The 14,032-nt window shown below is 42.0% G+C and overlaps 1 protein-coding gene across 1 annotated transcript in view; it reads left to right on the top strand.

The window, feature by feature from the left end:
• Positions 1–396: 396 nt before the first annotated feature.
• ghrhrb (growth hormone releasing hormone receptor b) overlaps positions 397–14,032 on the top strand; it is a gene marked incomplete at both ends in the record, with an annotated part of 50,108 nt that continues 36,472 nt past the window's right edge. The window contains 2 exons of the mRNA XM_084163666.1: positions 397–477; positions 7,020–7,128. Of these exons, the coding sequence (XP_084019792.1) occupies positions 397–477; positions 7,020–7,128 (190 nt within the window). The remainder of the gene's footprint in view (positions 478–7,019; positions 7,129–14,032) is intronic.

The raw sequence follows: 14,032 nt of genomic DNA on the forward strand, positions 1-14,032 counted from the left end.
CTAAACTGAGAGTGCGTGTCTGCGCTGCGCAGTGCGCTCTAGCTGGCTTTTGAGGAAGAGGCGCGCACCTTATTTGCTCAGTCGAGTCCTGTCTTTTGTACATGCATGGTGAAGTCTTGCCAAGGCATACCTGCGCTGCAGAAAACACGCCCAACTTCTGAATAACGGCGACAAGAAAGGATGACCCCCAGTCGTCCAGGCAAATGCAAAATCTGTGGATAATAGCCTAATGTGGAAGAGCATCAGACAATACTAGTTATTTTCGTTCATGAGGTAGAGAAACAACTAACAGTGTTTCATTGAATAATTAGGATACTTATTTAGGGTTATGTCAATGCAATTTACTATTATTTGAACCATTTGTTCTAGTAAGAAAAGGGGCAATTCTAAAGGACAATGTTACTCACTAAAACTTCATCGTTGAAATGGATACGCGCGTTATTTGCAATATGGCTGCATCTAACTGTATGGGAAACGGTAAGTGGATGCTTTCATAACATTTAAAGACATGATTTTGACCTGTCTTTTACTACCCCAATCTATCTAATCATCAATTAACATAACATAATGCCTTATGGAATGCTATAGCCTATGCATTATCCAAACTAAACATTATTTTTTCCAGGCTAAAGACATTACATAAAAAGTTTGGGACTGGATTTCCTTAGAGGCTGCTACACTGACATTTTTCCTATCCAGTCTAGATTTAATCATTTTCTCCGAGTTGTCATCATCATAGCCCCATGCTTCGGATGACTACTCTTAGGTTAATTTCCTTTGAGAAAGGATCACGCTGCGTTCCGCGCGCGCCCGTGCCAACCCCAGAGACTGGGGCACAGCAGCGGTGGCCAATTTCGCACCGGCAGTAAAAAAGTGTGAAAACCTTGGGAATTGTCTATAATGAATATACTACCCAGCGCGGTCCCGGTAGGCCTACAGTATCGTTTTTCTGAAGTCATCACCAATGAGCAGCCAGAGTACGGTTCTCCGGTGCTGGCACTCTATGTGAGAGAGACTTGAGTCTCCCCCTTGTCTCTATTAGGACACGTCCCTGGCATCGATCATCTCCCTGGAGCCAAGGGCTCAAAATCGAGCAAAGAAAAAGCATGAACATGTTTACACTATATTTCAATAGGGTAACGACCCACAACTATTGTTGCAAACAGAAAATATAATGAAAAAGTAAATATGTTTACTTTATTTGATCTTATCTTATTTTATTTCTAGGATCTGATAAAGTGAATAAGTTCCCCCCTGACTGATTGTCCTTGCTGATGTAGGCTGAAGTAGATGCACTGCCTGGAGGACAGCTTGTTGCAGTAGCATCCTAGACATACTGTACCCTTTTAGCTCAGTTTCTGTTATGAGAAAACAGGCTCCAGTCTTTCCCAGGCTCCTCTCCTCTCCTCTCCTCCTTCTCTCCCCCATTTCTCTCTGTCCATTTTAGATACAGTACACTCTCTGAAAAAAGGGTACTGTTAGGGTACAGTATTGTTCCCTAGGGTACAAAAAATATAAAAATGCACATAATGTACCTTCAGAGGTACACATATGATCTCACATGGTACTGTTCAGTACATTTTAGGGTACATGTGCAGATAATCTAGTATAATAGTATATTTTTGTACCCAATATTATTAATATAAAGGTACAATCATTGTAGGTGTGTGGCTTTCAGTTAGTTCTTTTTGGCCACCTGTGAGTCTATGGTTATGTGAATTAAGTTTGAGCATGTCCACTGCCAGTTCTTAAATCTTTCTAAAGGCTTACATAAGAGCATGTGACAATAAAGAGCTGGAATTCATATTTTAGCGACTGTAACCCAAGGCTGAGCAACCTAGTCAAGAGGTACAGACCACTTGGTGTTAAGGTTATTGCTTGACAGTTGCTGGACAGGTTTGAGTCCTGGTCGGGGCTACACCCTGAATTCGCTACATTGGTGTTAGAAGTGGGATGACAGAGAGGTGTGTACATGTGAGAGACTTGGTATAGAGAATAGGTCAATTTTTGCCACTTAAAGGGAGCAAATGGCTTTGTCACTGTGGTGGTACCATAAAAAGGCACATTTAAAATGTTTTAAAGGTGCAATATGCAGAAATTGCTCTGCCATTTCCAGGTTGCTAAAATTCTAATAGTTAGCCTAATTTCAGTTTATTTGACAAAACAAGCAGTCATTGTGTAGAGAATCATTGTACCATCTAAACTGCTGTGAAATATATTTTCCAATACCCCAAAATATTATATTTTCAGCTGTTTGAAGCTGGTGTACAAAACCAAAAGTAGAAGACTCAAAAACAAAACTTAAGAACAGAAAGCATAGAAATAACGCACATACTGTAGAACAGATTTACCGCTTCTTAGACATGATTTCAATGAGAATGACAGAATCTATAACTCACATTTCTATGTGCATTTGGTCAGGTCACCCAAAAATGTACATATTGCAGCTTTAAAGTATGAACTGCAAGGGTACAATTATGTACCTATAACTAATGGAAGAGATGTAATATCTTAATTTGACCAGTTTCTCACAGCAGGAAAATAATACTGCAGCAACAGGACACGTGAATTATTATGTGGATTATAATTCATGGTCATTTCTGTAGGGGTTGATACATTTTTTGTTAAGATAAATCAAGTCTTCAATTTTAAAGTGGAAATTACAAACTTTAAAATCCTTTTAAAACCTTGAATTCACTACAATTAGCATTTCCTGCTATGCAGGAAAATTCTCTGCGACAACAGTGTGATCAAATTAAGATATCACATCTCTACAATGGACGTACTGTACCTTACACTTACAGGGTACCACTACAGTGACAAGCGTTTGTACCAGTACCTTTTTTTCTGAGAGTGTAGTTGTCATTCTATAGGTGTGGCTGAAGTTTTATCTTGAGGAAAATTGGAATTTCCGTTTATTTCCTGAATTAAATGGAGTAAAAGCCAACACTGACGTCCACAAAGCTAATGTGCACAACATCCCATTAGTGGGATAAACAGTTAGATTGTTATCTGTATTCATGTATGTGAGGTGAGAGAGGATAATGTTTTAAAAGAATGGTGAAGGTCTTTGGCCCAGAGCTAATGCTGCCCTATGTTAATAGAATGGTTAATAACACTACTATTGACTTAATGGCATGGTTTAAACTACTATTGAATTAAAATAGAACCACTGTGGCATAAACAGGTACCATTATGATCATTATTAGGGAGGGAGAGGGGTGTTTAAGAGAAAAGGTTGCTTCTGGTCACATGCTCGCCCATTCATAAACACACGCACACACACACTGGGGTGCTGTCTGTCTGTCTGCCATTGTGCCATGGGGTAGTGCATTAATGGATTAAACAAATGTGTTTTTCATGGACACACACACACACACACAAACATACACACTAAAACACACACACACACACACACGCACACACACACACACACACACACACACACACACACACACACACACACACACACACACACACACACACACACACACACACACACACACACACACACTGAAGCCAAACACTCGCTGGCATGATGTGGCATCAGGAGTGCCCATGATGATACTTGACTGAGTCCGTATCGTTTCGTATCGTTGCAGACAGGAGAATACAGAGTGACTACTCCACACCCTGCTGTTACGGCCTTCCAACACATTGGCTATCTGTTTCATAGTTGGAACAAAGGCACTCCACGAATACAATTGATTGGCCACTTGCATTTTGGTGTTTTTTTTGTTTTTACATATATCCTACAGTAACATAAACTGATGAAAATGATTTTGTTATAAAAAAAAGAAGGTATTCTAATGTTACCTAAGATGTTCATAAACACAACCAAATTATTATTTTTGCGAAAGCATATAGGAAACCTATTAATTACACTGTTAGAATATTCCAGTCAGAATTACTGCTCATTAGTTTGAAGGGGTGTCCCTCGAGGCCCAGCGGTTCTATTAATTGTTTTATTGTGCAGCGAGTGCACACATAGGAGGTCTCATGAAATAAACATACCCTCTATGGAAATCAAATGCCCTTTCAACTGATTCGTTCTGGCGTCAGCCCTGCACCATAGACATACTGTACATACATCATTGGTGCCAACACTACAGCATTGGCAGACCATCTCAAATGGAGGAGCCAAGTTGCTCCTCCATTTACACTAATGTAACTAGACTTCCCCTGCGTTATTACATGGATGGAGGCAAGAAGAGAGGTTGAGGTTTTATCATGCTTTATTTGTTACTGTATCATTTCCTATATAAAACGTAGTAAAGTAGTTGAATGCTAGTTGAATGCTGTCATTTTGTCTTTCATATTGTCATTTTGTCTGTAGCTGTTGGCTACTCGGACGTGATGAGAGTAGGAGATTGACCAGGAAGAAAAGAAAGAGGCTCAGAGGATTTGAAAAGTGGCTGGTCCATGGGGTGTTATATTGTGTTCTATTATGACTGGTTTATGGCCTGCTGCTGTTGTAACGCCCAGAGGCCTGCAGTCACATCTGGTGGTGGATGTAAAATATGATGTAATGAAATATGAGGGAAGGAAACATGCTTTATGACGTTGTATGTCATGGTTGTATCGGCATTTTCATGACATAGCTTTTTTCTGTTTGGTGATTTAGAATGTAAACTAGATACATTTTAGTATTTTCATGACAGCGATTTTTTTTCTGGTGATTCGTAATTTAAACTAGACACATTTAGTCATTTCATGACAAATACTTTTCTTTGTGGTGAGTTAAAATGTAAAATAGATGTTTAGTACTTAAACTATGGAGAAGGATGCTTCACACAGTGGCGGTGGGCTTAAAAACCTGAAATAGAAGAAAAGGCCATTTCACCATTCCTCTCACTCTCACCAGCAACATTTACTCTGAGCAGAGCGTGACCCTTTCCTTGGGATAATGTCAGATGCACACACACAGCAATAGAAGGTTGTTTTCAGTAACGGCCGGCAGCTTTTTGAGGTTTTATTCTCACAGTAGAGAGAAACAAGCACACACAGAGGAGTAGAGGGTGGAGGTTTAACCTTTACTCTTGTTTGTCTGCAGTTATTTGAGAGTTGGGTTTTTTAATGTCAGATTTTGTCAGTTTAGCTCAACTCACATAGGAGAATCTCAACTGTGTTTCTTCTCCTCTTCTCATAGCAGAGCTCTCCCACACGACTGAATGCCTAAAGCAGAAAAATGTCCTTACACACGTAACATGCACGCATACACACACATACACACACACATGCACAGTCATACCTCTGTTTCTGTTTTTAGAGGTGCTTGATGCTTCTATTGTTATGTTAGTGTCCTCAAACTGTCCACAACCCTGTGTTCTATTGCTGTGCTAGTGTCCTCAAACTGTCCACAACCCTGTGTTCTATTGCTGTGTTAGTGTCCTCAAATTGTCCACAACCCTGTGTTCTATTGCTGTGTTAGTGTCCTCAAACTGTCCACAACCCTGTGTTCTATTGCTGTGTTAGTGTCCTCAAACTGTCCACAACCCTGTGTTCTATTGCTGTGTTAGTGTCCTCAAACTGTCCACAACCCTGTGTTCTATTGCTGTGTTAGTGTCCTCAAACTGTCCACAACCCTGTGTTCTATTGCTGTGTTAGTGTCCTCAAACTGTCCACAACCCTGTGTTCTATTGCTGTGTTAGTGTCCTCAAACTGTCCACAACCCTGTGTTCTATTGCTGTGTTAGTGTCCTCAAACTGTCCACAACCCTGTGTTCTATTACTGTGTTAGTGTCCTCAAACTGTCCACAACCCTGTGTTCTATTGCTGTGTTAGTGTCCTCAAACTGTCCACAACCCTGTGTTCTATTGCTGTGTTAGTGTCCTCAAACTGTCCACAACCCTGTGTTCTATTGCTGTGTTAGTGTCCTCAAACTGTCCACAACCCTGTGTTCTCGAGCCTCAAGCTGCCTCTCAGACAGGAGCTGAGTTGGAGTTTTTCGAGAAACCTTTCTTGGCTTTCAACCCTGGACCCCACTTCCCTTCTCCCAAAGTGATATGAAAGTGAAAAGGAGGCATGCTGGGGGAGGGGGGAGGGAGGGGTGGGGTGGGGGGGATAATTGAGGTTTACCTACAGATGGCTATACACTACACAATGCTGCTGCCTGCTTAGTGAGGGGGTTGTAAGGGGGAATAGTCTGAACATAGAAGTAGATGATGTAGAACATGCAGAGAGAGCACATCAGGATGGTGATTGTGAAGCTAGTGAAGCAGGTTATTTTCTTCAATTCATTCTTTCTACATGCAGTAGCCATGCAGCTGAAGAAGGGATATGTGATATGATGAGGATGTAGAGTTAGAGTATTTCTCTGCATGTGCTAATTGGCATGTAGGTACTTCTGTTGTCAGGTGCAACTCAAACTTCTCATTACATTTCCATAATAACTCATGATCGCTGTGTTATCCTCCTCGCATACCCATACCCAACTGTCAGTGCTATCCTGTCTGTGCTAAGTGAAAGGAAAGACGGCTGCCAGGTATATAGTTGTAGAAAAAGCTACAGTAGCTAGATAGCGAGAAGCGCCCATTTTAAAGCCTTACTGAGGGGGTTACTTATAGATACTGTCAGTCTCTGGAGAACTGGCACCTTCTCCTAATGCTGTTAGGTGCAGCGGCAAAGACCCAGCCGAGGTGTGTGTGGAGTAAACAAAGCCCGAACACAAACAGCATCAGCAGCAGACTGCCTCTATAATGTGGGTAAACAAGAGGGTGTTTCAAAGGAAAACGCTGTTTTGCTGTGAGTAGTTTTAGTGGCCTACAAATAGGACAGGAGGGGAGCGAGAGTGATAATGAGTGTGTTATTCTCTGTGTTGAATAATGTAATGGTACAGTGTGCGGAAAGGGACAATGTTATATGGTGGCACATGTAGTCTCAGTAAAGAACAAAATAATACACTTCAAATGTGAAACGTGACAACTTATTCCTGCATTTGCAGTTCTGTGCTTTTTTTAATAGCTAAATAAAGTCATCTTTCACGCCCTTTCCCTCTCCTTCATCCTTCTTCCCCACCAGACGGAGGCCATCCATCCAGACTGTGCCCTGGTCTCTCATCACATGAAGGCCCAGGAGAGCTGTATCCACACACGCAGACAGGAGGCCCGGAACCGCTCTGCCAGGACAGGTATGTGGGTGTGGTGTGGTATGGTGTGTTTCTAGGGTTGCAAAAGGAGGGTATACTGCCAGAACTTTGGTATCTTTCAGGGATTTATGTAAACTATCACAAGACATCTAGTGGCCTTTTTGGGTTCTTCAGATGATCACAGGCGTCTGTAATGATCTCTGCCCCCTTAATTATTATTATTATTATTTTAAAAAATATATATATATTCGCACCAAAGAAAACAAGTGCTAAACAACAATAAAGATGTATTATTATTATTATTATTATTATTTTTAAACGGTGTGCAGGTGTGGTTGGAAGCCCAAGGGCTTATTTGAAAAGAACACCACAAAAAAACAAATCTTTGTGTGGCCTTAAATAAATACAATAATTAAATCGAATGATTTTAAAATAAAAAATTGAATGACAAAGCTGTAAAACATTATCCTAAATATAAACCATCAACTTAGTGAATACCATAGGTGTTTAACATGAGGGTTTCAGCATGACATATCCTTTATATATTTTTCCACACACATTTATTTATTTTCCTATGTCAGTATGTATTTGTTGTCAATTTGATGTTTTGACGTCAAACTGGTGGCAGTTGTTAAAAATTTAAATAGTTGGCAGAATTGCAGAGTTAATTTAAAATAATGATTAGATGCTTTTTTCATTAACTAGGCTATTTTCTCTTGAACCATATGGTCTATATCCTAGAAACTCATGGACAATATGGACACACATAAAACATATATACTATATAAGAATAAAATAAAATAAAAAATTCAAGTATACATTACCAAAGTTACAATAGATTGCCATAGATTTTATGTTAATTACCAAAATTACAGAAGATTCTGGTAGCTTTGGTAAACTACCGGTAGCTTTGCAACCCTAGGTGTGTGTGTGTGTTTGTGTGTGTGTGTGTGTGTGGACATCATACGTCTGGAGGGTACGCAATGTATTGCAAATATAAACAGACTACCGTATAAAAGCTCACAGGATAATCACTCATGAAACATTTCTGCTACCTTAGCAAGAGTCGACTGACTCCATCCTCAATCAAGCTTCTGGATGTGTCTTCTTGTGCCATTCATTGTGAAAAGAAAATAGGGAAAAAGAGGAAAACACATTTCCAAACACATTGTCCTTCATCAATGTAGGCCAAAGCAGCCGATAGCCAATCAGGGGAGGTAATCAGGTGTGGAGGTTCCTCAGATTAAAGGCTATTAGTTAGTTAGTCCTCTCTAACTGAAGTGACCCCCCGCCCCCTTCTCTCTCTCTCGCTCTCTCTCTCTCTCTCTCTTCTCTCTCTCTCTCTTTCTCTCTCTCTCTCTCTCTCTCTCTCTCTCTCTCTCTCTCTCTCTCTCTCTCTCTCTCTCTCTCTCTCTCTCTCTCTCTTTCTCTCTCTCTCTCTCTCTCTCTCTCTCTCTCTCTCTCTCTCTCTCTCTCTCTCTCTCTCTCTCTCTCTCTCTCTCTCTCTCTCTCTCTCTTTCTCTCTCTCTCTCTCTCTCTCTCTCTCTCTCTCTCTCTCTCTCTCTCTCTCTCTCTCTCTCTCTCTCTCTCTCTCTCTCTCTCTCTCTCTCTCTCTCTCTCTCTCTCTCTCTCTCTCTCTCTCTCTCTCTCTCTCTCTCTCTCTCTCTCTCTCTCTCTCTCTCTCTCTCTCTCTCTCTCTCTCTCTCTCGCTCAATTAAATTCAATTCAAAGGGCTTTATTGAAATGGGAAATGTACGTTAACATTGCCAAAGCAAGTGAAGTAGATAGTAAACAAAACTGAAATAAACAATAAATATTAAGAGTAAACATTACACTCAGAAGTTCCAAATTCATATTATGTATATATACAGTGTTGTAACAATGTGCAAATAGTTAAAGTACAAATAAATAAGAGGGAAAATAAATAAGAGGGAAAATAAATAAACATAAATATGGGTTGTATTTACAATGGTGTTTGTTCTTCACTGGTTGCCCTTTTCTTGTAGCAACAGGTTACATATCTTGCTGCTGTGATTGCACACTGTGGTTTTTCACCCAGTAGATAAGGGAGTTATCAAAATTGGGTTTGATTTCAAATTCTTTGTGGATCTCTGTAATCTGAGGGAAATATGTGTCTCTAATATGGTCATACATTTGGCAGGAGGTTAGGAAGTGCAGCTCAGTTTCCACCTCATTTTGTGGGCAGTGTGCACATAGCCTGTCTTCTCTTGAGAGCCAGGTCTGCCTACGGCGGCCTTTCTCAATAGCAAGGCTATGCTCACTGAGTCTATACATAGTCAAAGCTTTCCTTAAGTTTGGGTCAGTCACAGTGGTCAGGTATTCTGCCACTGTGTACTCTCTGTTTAGGGCCAAATAGCATTCTAGTTTGCTCTGTTTTTTTGTTAATTCTTTCCAATGTCAAATCAAATTGAATTTGTCACATACATGTGTTTAGCAGATGTTATTGCGGGTGTAGCGAAATGCACCAAATAATTCTCTTTTAGTTTTTTCATGATTTGGTTGGGTCTAATTGTGTTGTTGTTGTTGTTGTCCTGGGGCTCTGTGGGGTCTGTTTGTGTTTGTGAACAGAGCCCCAGGACCAGCTTACTTAGGGGAGTCTTCTCCAAGTTCATCTCTGTGTAGGTGATGGCTTTGTTATGGAAGGTTTGGGAATCGTTTCCTTTTAAGTGGTTATAGAATTTAACGGCTCTTTTCTGGATTTTGATCATTAACGGGTATCGGCCTAATTCTGCTCTGCATGCATTATTTTGTGTTTTTCATTGTACACTGAGGATATTTTTGCAGAATTCTGCATGCAGAGTCTCAATTTGGTGTTTGTCCCATTTTGTGAATTCTTGGTTGGTTAGCAGACCCCAGACCTCACAACCATAAAGGGCAATGGGTTCTATAACTGATATAAGTATTTTTAGCCAGATCCTAATTGGTATGTCGAATTTTATGTTCCTTTTGATGGCATAGAAGGCCCTTCTTGCCTTGTCTCTCAGATCGTATACAGCTTTGTGGAAGTTACCTGTGGCGCTGATGTTTAGGCCGAGGTATGTATAGCTTTTTGTGTGCTCTAGGGCAACGGTGTCTAGATGGAATTTATATTTGTGGTCCTGGCAACTGGACCTTTTTTGGAACACCATTATTTTTGTCTTACTGAGATTTACTGTCAGGGCCCAGGTCTGACAGAATCTGTGCAGAATATCTAGGTGCTGCTGTAGGCCCTCCTTGGTTGGTGACAGAAGCACCAGATCATCAGCAAACAGTAGACATTTGACTTCAGATTCTAGTTTTTTAATTTGTTTTATTTCACCTTTATTTAACCAGGTAAGCAAGTTGAGAATAAATTCTCTCTCTCACTCTCTCTCTCTCTCTCTCTCTCTCTCTCTCTCCTCTCTCTCTCTCTTTCTCTCTCTCTCTCTCTCTCGCTCTCTCTCGCTCTCTCTCTTCTTCTCTTTCTCTCTCCTCCTCCCCCTCTCTCTTTCTCTCTCAGCCCTCTCTCTCCAACTGGAGCGACTCCCATCTCATCTCTGCTGCTGATGAAAAAGGTGAAGCGAGAGAATCAATGGGAACTCATTCATTATGGTTTCCTCTCTCTTTTCTCTCTCTAAATAAATCACGCACCACAAACAGCTTGTCCTCTCCACAAACTGGGCCAAGCGTCTTCTCCCATCTGGGATGGATGTCTAAAAACAGCATGCAGTGTTCCATAGTAATCTGCCTTTGTTTGAATGAGCTTTGTGAGACTGAGACATGCGGTTGGGTCATCCCAGTGGCGTAGGCTCCTTTGTTAGCCATCTTCGAAAAGGTGAACATGAACATTAGGCATGAACATTAGGAACATAAGGCAGCCATCTGCTTCTCTATGGGGACCCACTGGTGTTCCAAAATAATCCCTCTTTGTTTTTATAGAGCTTTGTGAAACTTTATGAAAAGGTTTAAAGGTCATCACTCTCCTCTAGTTTCCTTTGACAGCCATCTTGGAAAAGGTGAGAATTAAAGGAAGCTTCTCTGTGAGGTAGCAGTCTGTTTGTCTGTGGGGACCTGCACCACAGCTGTTGTCACTCAAAATTAATTGCATCATTTGTCAGCTGTTTATTCTGTGATGAAACAAAAACAAAGACATGCTGGTAATTATCATTTGGAGAGGCAGGTATAAGCTTCCTTGATCAAGTCTGATTTGCCGACAACAGGTTACGGTGGATGTGTGTGTGTGTAGCTTCTCCTGGCTGGCTCACCATTACAGACGCCCAGAGGGAGATGGAGCCTGAGCTCCAGCTGGTCCTGTGTCTTCTAAGTGCCCTCATATCCCCTCATCCAGGTGTGTGTGTGTGTGTGTGTGTTTGTGTGCGTCGGTGGGCATCCTAAATGCCCCCATATCTCCTCTAGATTAGGGATGAAAGAAGGTACCATCAATCTCAACCAACATAGAAAATGTAAACAGAATCTTAGATTGGTGCGTAAAAACTAATAAAAATTCAGTCAAAAAGAAAGCGGTTCACAGTTCACACACAAAACAGACAAACTCCAAAATATTTATTTTGTGACTTTAAATGTGTTTATTTTCTTGCTTGGAGGAGCAGGGGAAAATATACTTAGACACACAGGCATTTTAGTCTAAGCCTTGTTCAGTGTGTGTGAAGTAGGGCTCAGCCAGGGAGAGGCAGTCGGACTTGTGTGTGTGTGTGTCTGTGTGTGCATGCGCGGTGGAGTCAGTGGCCTGAGTTGACAGAGTGAGGAGATTGGCGGCCTGGATGAAAACATGTCAAGCACACTCACATAACCTAATATTATGATGTTAATTAAACCAGCCGGCATGAATATTTATCCTCTGATTAACATTAGCATTAGCACAGTCCAGCCTCTCCCAGACCTGGGTTCAAACAGTATTTTAAATCTTTAAATATTTTAGCAACACTTGACTGTGAAAGTACAAACCCTGTCTATCTGGCGCTCCTCCAGGCAGGCTGAAACAAATGCTTAAAGTAATTAAAAAATGTCAAATACTGTTTGTGCGTCCAGAGGAGAGGAGGATGTTTGGGGCTGGAAATTAGATTCCTCTCAGTCCAGTGGCCACAATCTGTCTCAGTGGGGTCTTGAATGTGTCCTGAGGAGGGTGTTGATTGGATGTCATCTATCAGGGTGGACTTAGCAATTTGGGGGTCCATTTCAAAATGTCATTGAGCCCCCCCTGGGACCTTTCATTAGGGCAGCTGGGCCTGTTTCAATTGAAACCTGTGAAGCATAGCAAAGTCTTCCTCTGTCTTCCATGGATGTCTGTGTGCCCAATCGGAGCTGAGATGGTGATCAACGTCAATGGTCCTCAAGGCTGCCTGTAGGCAGTTTTTAATATGTACTAATCGCTTAATCAATTTCCATCAGATCATTAATTTACTATGAGTTAATGAGAGGGAGTTAGGGATATTTAGAAGGGAAGTAGTGATGGAGTCAGAGCTGGGGTTTAGTAAAGAGATAGAGGTAAAACGGGATTAGGTGTAGAGGTGGAGGGGTAATAGGGAGGGATAGAGTGGAGGTATGGGGAGGGGTAGAGTAGGGGCAGGTGGAGGTGGAGGCTAAGGGCCTGGGGTAGGGAGCAGTGCTGGGTAGAGGTACACTATAGTGATGGGGGAAGGGTAAGGGAGCTGTAGTTGTGTAGATATGGTGGTTGGGGGTGATTAGGTGACAGCTAGACATGGCTGAGCTCAGAGCTGAACATGGCTGAGCCCAGAGCTGAACATGGTGGTCGTCTGTAGCTCAGCTGGTAGAGCATGGTGCTTGTAACGCCAAGGTAGTGGGTTCGATCCCCGGGACCACCCATACACAAAAATGTATGCACGCATGACTGTAAGTCGCTTTGGATAAAAGCGTCTGCTAAATGGCATATTATTATTATTATTATGGCTGAGCCCAGAGCTGAACATCACTGAGCCCTAAGCTGAACATGTCTGAGCCCAGAGCTGAAAATGGCTGAGCCCAGAGCTGAACATGGCTGAGCCCTGAGCTGAACATGGCTGAGCCCAGAGCTGAACATGGCTGAGCCCAGAGCTGAACATGGCTGAGCCCAGAGCTGAGCCCAGAGCTGAACATGGCTGAGCCCAGAGCTGAACATGGCTGAGCCCTGAAACTCTAATTAACAGCCAGCTAATGGAGGATACAAGGACAGGAGAGGAGAGGAGGGAAGTGGAGGGGAGGAGGGAAGGAGGAGGGCGGGCTCCACGTCTACACCTGATTTATTACCCTTTCACCGCCTCCTCCTCCACTTCCTCTCACCTCCTCCTCCCACCTCCTCCTCCAAACCTTATTGTCGAGAGATGGACGGATGGAGATAGCAAAAAATTGAAACAGAGGAACTATCTACAGGATTCTATTAAAGAAAATGTATAGCCATAATAGAAAAGCTAGACTCATGAATAAAATGCAGTTATTCTGTGTGGATATGACTGTGTGTTTATATACTGTATGTGTGTGTGGTATGTGTGTGATTGTGTCCGTTCGTGTGTGTGTTTGTGTGGAGATTTGTCTTTCACGCTCTGCTCTTGGCATTTGCACGGCACATTGCCCACCATGATACTCCTGCCCTCTCTGCCTCGTCTCCGCATCATCACAGTTACACTACCACTGGCATGATCTCTATCAGAGCTGCAAGGACACGTCGGCAACCACACAACAACCACACGGGCAACCAGTTAGACACAGTTGATGGTAAGTACACTTGAAATACTGTGTGTGTGTGTCCTCTTTCCACTCTAAATCAAGTGTACATTGTTTCTGTATCTCTCTGTATACCTTTACTGTTCTCCCTAGCCTGATTCAACCCTATCTATCAATAGGACAGGATCACGCTGCTCAAGTTTAGGAAAGAAGGGAGGGTTTAGAGAGAGAGGGCGGGGGGAAGGGAAAGGAAGAGGAAGATAGAAAGAGAGAGAGGAAGAGAGAGACA

Source organism: Coregonus lavaretus, assembly GCF_964263955.1.
Source record: "Coregonus lavaretus genome assembly, chromosome: 6".
Lineage (NCBI taxonomy): Eukaryota > Metazoa > Chordata > Actinopteri > Salmoniformes > Salmonidae > Coregonus > Coregonus lavaretus.